This window comes from Trichechus manatus, unplaced genomic scaffold, assembly GCF_000243295.1.
Source record: "Trichechus manatus latirostris isolate Lorelei unplaced genomic scaffold, TriManLat1.0 scaffold00305, whole genome shotgun sequence".
NCBI lineage: Eukaryota > Metazoa > Chordata > Mammalia > Sirenia > Trichechidae > Trichechus > Trichechus manatus.
This window is the reverse complement of record NW_004444241.1, coordinates 1,011,953-1,015,738: the sequence shown is the minus strand read 5'-3', so window position 1 is coordinate 1,015,738 and position 3,786 is coordinate 1,011,953. Positions and strand designations below refer to the sequence as shown.

General features: G+C 57.3%; 1 protein-coding gene across 6 annotated transcripts in view; it reads right to left on the bottom strand.

Annotated features, from left to right (window-relative positions):
- The window catches only part of NFATC4 (nuclear factor of activated T cells 4), a 10,745-nt gene extending 9,026 nt beyond the window's left edge, over window positions 1-1,719 (bottom strand). For 2 of the 6 annotated variants that reach the window (XM_004390536.1, XM_004390534.2), the window contains exons 1-2: window positions 1,686-1,719; window positions 501-632 (exon numbers count right to left, since the gene is read on the bottom strand). In XM_004390536.1, coding sequence (XP_004390593.1) covers window positions 501-600 — 100 coding nt within the window. In that variant the 5' untranslated portion in view covers window positions 601-632; window positions 1,686-1,719. Of the gene's footprint in view, window positions 1-500; window positions 924-1,302; window positions 1,355-1,685 lie in introns of those variants that run through there. The other 4 variants (XM_004390535.1, XM_004390533.2, XM_004390532.1 and 1 more) reach the window with 2 other exon arrangements.
- Between the last annotated feature and the right edge of the window lie 2,067 nt (window positions 1,720-3,786).

Below are 3,786 nucleotides of genomic sequence, written 5' to 3'. Positions count from 1 at the left end.
CCGCAGGCAGCGTGGATTCCGTGCGAGCTGCAGCCACCGCCCCCGGCTCGGTCCCAGCCATCTGCCTTTCATTGCGACCAGACGGGGGAGGGGGAGGGGCGCCCTGGCGCGGTTAGAGAGCGCCCCCGACCACGGGCGCTTAGTCTGCGGGCCCCAGGTTCCGTCCGCCAGCGCCTGGCTCCAGAGCCCAACAGCCCCCTTCCCGCAGCGGCGCCCGAGGCTCTTGGGGACGCCGTGCCCGCCTGCCCCCCATTGCAATGATAGTCGGCCCAGCCGGGAGGCGGTGCGCAGCCTACGGCACCCCCACCCCAGTCAAGACCTAAAAAGGAGAAAGTGGTGCCGGGGCCCCCAGCCTCATCTCCGCAGACCCCGAGACCCCAGACTCCCATCAACCTCTGACCCTCTCACCCACCCGACTCGCTGCCCTAACTTCCCCAGACTCAGGGTCCCCGGGCTCTTCTCTCACTGACCCCAAGACCCCTTCTCAGCCCAGCACTAACCTTCCCCTGACCCCCCCGCGCCCAGCGGGGGGGCCTCCTTTTCCTCCCCGAACACCAGTTTAAATTCCAGCTCCTCATCGTCGCAGCCTGCTGCCCCCATGGATTCGGCCAGAGCCCCCAGGTCCGGGTCTGAGTGGGAGAGGGGAGCTCCGGAGGCCTCTGTGTCTTCACCCGCGGCTCCCTCCCTCCCGTTATCTGAGACGCCCCCTTCTCCGCCGCTGTCGCCTCCCTCCGGACGCCCCCCTCGTTATTATAGAAACTTTTCCAAACTTTTTTCCCCCAAGCTTCTTCGGAGCGTCCCCCCCCCCCCCAGCCTGTCCCTGATTGGCTGCCGGGGATGCTCCGGCCCCTCCTCCTGGGATGAGATGGGAAAACCACGCGCCCCTCGTCCTCCCCCACTCTCCCTCCCTCTGTCCTCTCCTCATTCTCCCCCTTAAAAAAAAAACTGAATTGGAAAACGGTCCCTCAAGCGTGGTGGTAGGACCCTAATGATGTCTATTGGCCCGCGCCTGTGACAATCTTTTCCTGCTAGGAGTCCAGCCACCACCACCACCACCCCTCTTAGTCCTGCCAATTCAGGGCTCTGGGTCCGAGTTCCTTAAAGGGACCACATCGTGGGTGCCCAGTGTTAAGGAGCCATGGTGGACCCTTCCTTAAGTTCTGAAGGCCTTTGCAGCCAGCAACTACTAACAAGGCAGGATCTTCCCCTCTCCTCTCCAAGACTGAGGCGGGCAGGCTTAGGGTGCAGAGTGGCTTCAGGCTCCTCTGAAGAGGGAAAGGCCATTCCTTCGAAGTCCCTGACCTGCGGCTGCCCTGCCTGGGCCTACTGGAATCCTTTGCCCTGCCGAATCAGCCCCTCCACCTGCCGACTCTTCTCCCCCAAAGGTGAAGGACATTTTGCCGGCCTAGCTGTCCCAGCCGAAGAGAGAACTATTCGAAGGCCCATGGCCCCTGGTGAGCGATAGTCCAGGCCGGACTTTACCTCTGCCCTTGTCCCAGCCACCCAGAGGAGCCATTAATTAGCCTCCACGGGAAGTCGGCTCCCTCCTCCCTAGAACTGTAGTCTGGAATGAATCCCTGATCCGCTGGCATCCCACTCCAGATCTCCTGGGAATCCTGGCCAGTTTTACTAGGTGGCCAGAGCCCCACAACCTGGTGGGCCCCGAAGCTGGACACCTGTCACCTGGGCAGGAGAGGAAGGACAATTCGGACTGGAATTTCCAGGAAGGGCAGACACGGAGGAGCTCCAGTTTTAGGAGAGGGAGTTAAGGACGGGTAACTTGTGACTCGGACTCGGAGATGATCTCCAATCTTATATTTTAAATCCCTCCGGCTCCCGGGTCGCATACCCAGCCCCGCCCAAGCCCGGTACCTAAAGGGTTAAGCAAGCGACGGCTCTCGGGTCAGACGTTTACAAAACTCTCGGGAGCTGGGCGGGGACCAAGCGGGTTACTCTAATGAGAAACAGGCTCCTCGGGGCAGGGAGAAGAGAGAAGGGCTGGCCTAGCGGCCCGGAGAGTGGCTGCAGCCGAGGCATACCCCCTCCCTCGCCTCTGGTACTCTCAGGCCAGCCCAGGGGACCCGCCCCCAAGCCCCCGGGGACCCCAGTGACGTGCGGAGCTGCCTCAGCTCCGAGCCCAAGGCCGCGACGCTGGAGGGGCAGGAGAGTCCTGGCCGACGGGAAGAGAAGAATGTTCCGAGGCCGAGCCTGGAGACGGCCTGGTTTTATTTATTTATTTATTTTTTGGTTGGTCTCCTCAGGTTACATTTTCCTTCCAGCTTCATCTCGGAAATAAAGGAAAGACACGTGCCGGGAGGAAGAGCGAGGAACACCCCCAATCAGGCGGCCAGACTCCACCTAAGAGGCGAATAGACCCCCAAGGGGGCGCTGAAGCAGAGCAGAGGGAGGTGGGAAGAGGAGATTAGACAGGGTAGAGACCCCAAGACCCACCCCAGCCCTTGCTCCCCCACACACTCCCACTTCGCCCCCACCCCCACCCCCGCTCCTCCCGTGTACAGGCAGACGCGAACATACTTTTCAAATGTCATATTTCCTTTGATCCTGGGCAGCGTTTCTCCATGTGTCTGGCTCAGCTCCTGCCCAGCCAGCCGCCGCCCCCATCACCCCCGCTTTGTGTATTTTCCTGGTGAACCCTCCCCCTCCTCCTAGCATCTGGAAGGCCCGGAGGGCTGGCATCGGCGCTCATTCCCCTGGTGGCTCTAGTCCGTCCTCCCGGTGACTCAATTTCCCCTCTCTGTTGGTGTGGAATGAAAAAGGGGAGCAGAAGGAAGAGTTGTTGAGCGCAAATTTGGTACGAGGGAGCCCGGAGACTTTTCAGAGTGGCTAGCTTCTTTGGGTCAGGGGACATCACCTCAGTTCTGAAAACCTTCCAATCTGTCTGGGCTGCGGCAGAGGGATGGAACATACGACTTTTGAAATGCCCTGCCCGGTGTTGGAGTCTGAGGAAGAGCGGGTAGTTGTCAGTTTAGCTTGCCCTGCACTTTTGCCCCCTGGCGACCGCAAAGACCCAGCCGCCCTTTCTCCCGCGGCTTTCGGCTTCTTGCCCCGCCTTGCCTTTGTCCTAGCTCCGCTGCCCCCTAGCGTGCGCACCTGAGTACAGCTCGAATTTCTTGCCTTGGCGTTTGTGGAGCGCGTTACCTTCGGCTATGATTCAACGGCCTTGTGAGATGGACGTTATATATTTTTAATTATACAAGCTGCATTCTCCTTGTAAATGGTTCAACACTACAAAAATATATAGTAAACCGTGATAGTTCACCATTTTGTACGCATTTAACCAAACCAAACCCATTGCCGTCAAGTCGATTCTGACTCATAGCGACCCTACAGGACAGAGTAGAACTGCCCCCATAAGGTTTCCAATCTTTATGGAAGCCGACTGCCATATCTTTCTCCCACGGAGCAGCTAGTGGGTTTGAACCACTGACCTCTCGGTTAGCAGCCCAGTGCTTTAACAACTGCACCACGAGGGCTCTTTTTTTTTTTTTTTTTACTATTTTATTGTACTTCAGGTGAAGGCTTACAGAGCAAATAGTTTCTCATGAAATAGTAGTATACATGTTGTTTTACGACATTGGTTAACAACCCCACAACATATTAACCCTCTAAATTCTCAACCTTTTTTTTTTTTTTCGGTGAAAGTACACATAGCCAAAGATACCCCGTTTCAAAAATTTCTACATACACAGTTCAGTGACATCGACTACGCTCTTCCAATTGTGCTGTTATTCTCACTTAAGATGAAGGCTTACAGAACAAAATAGT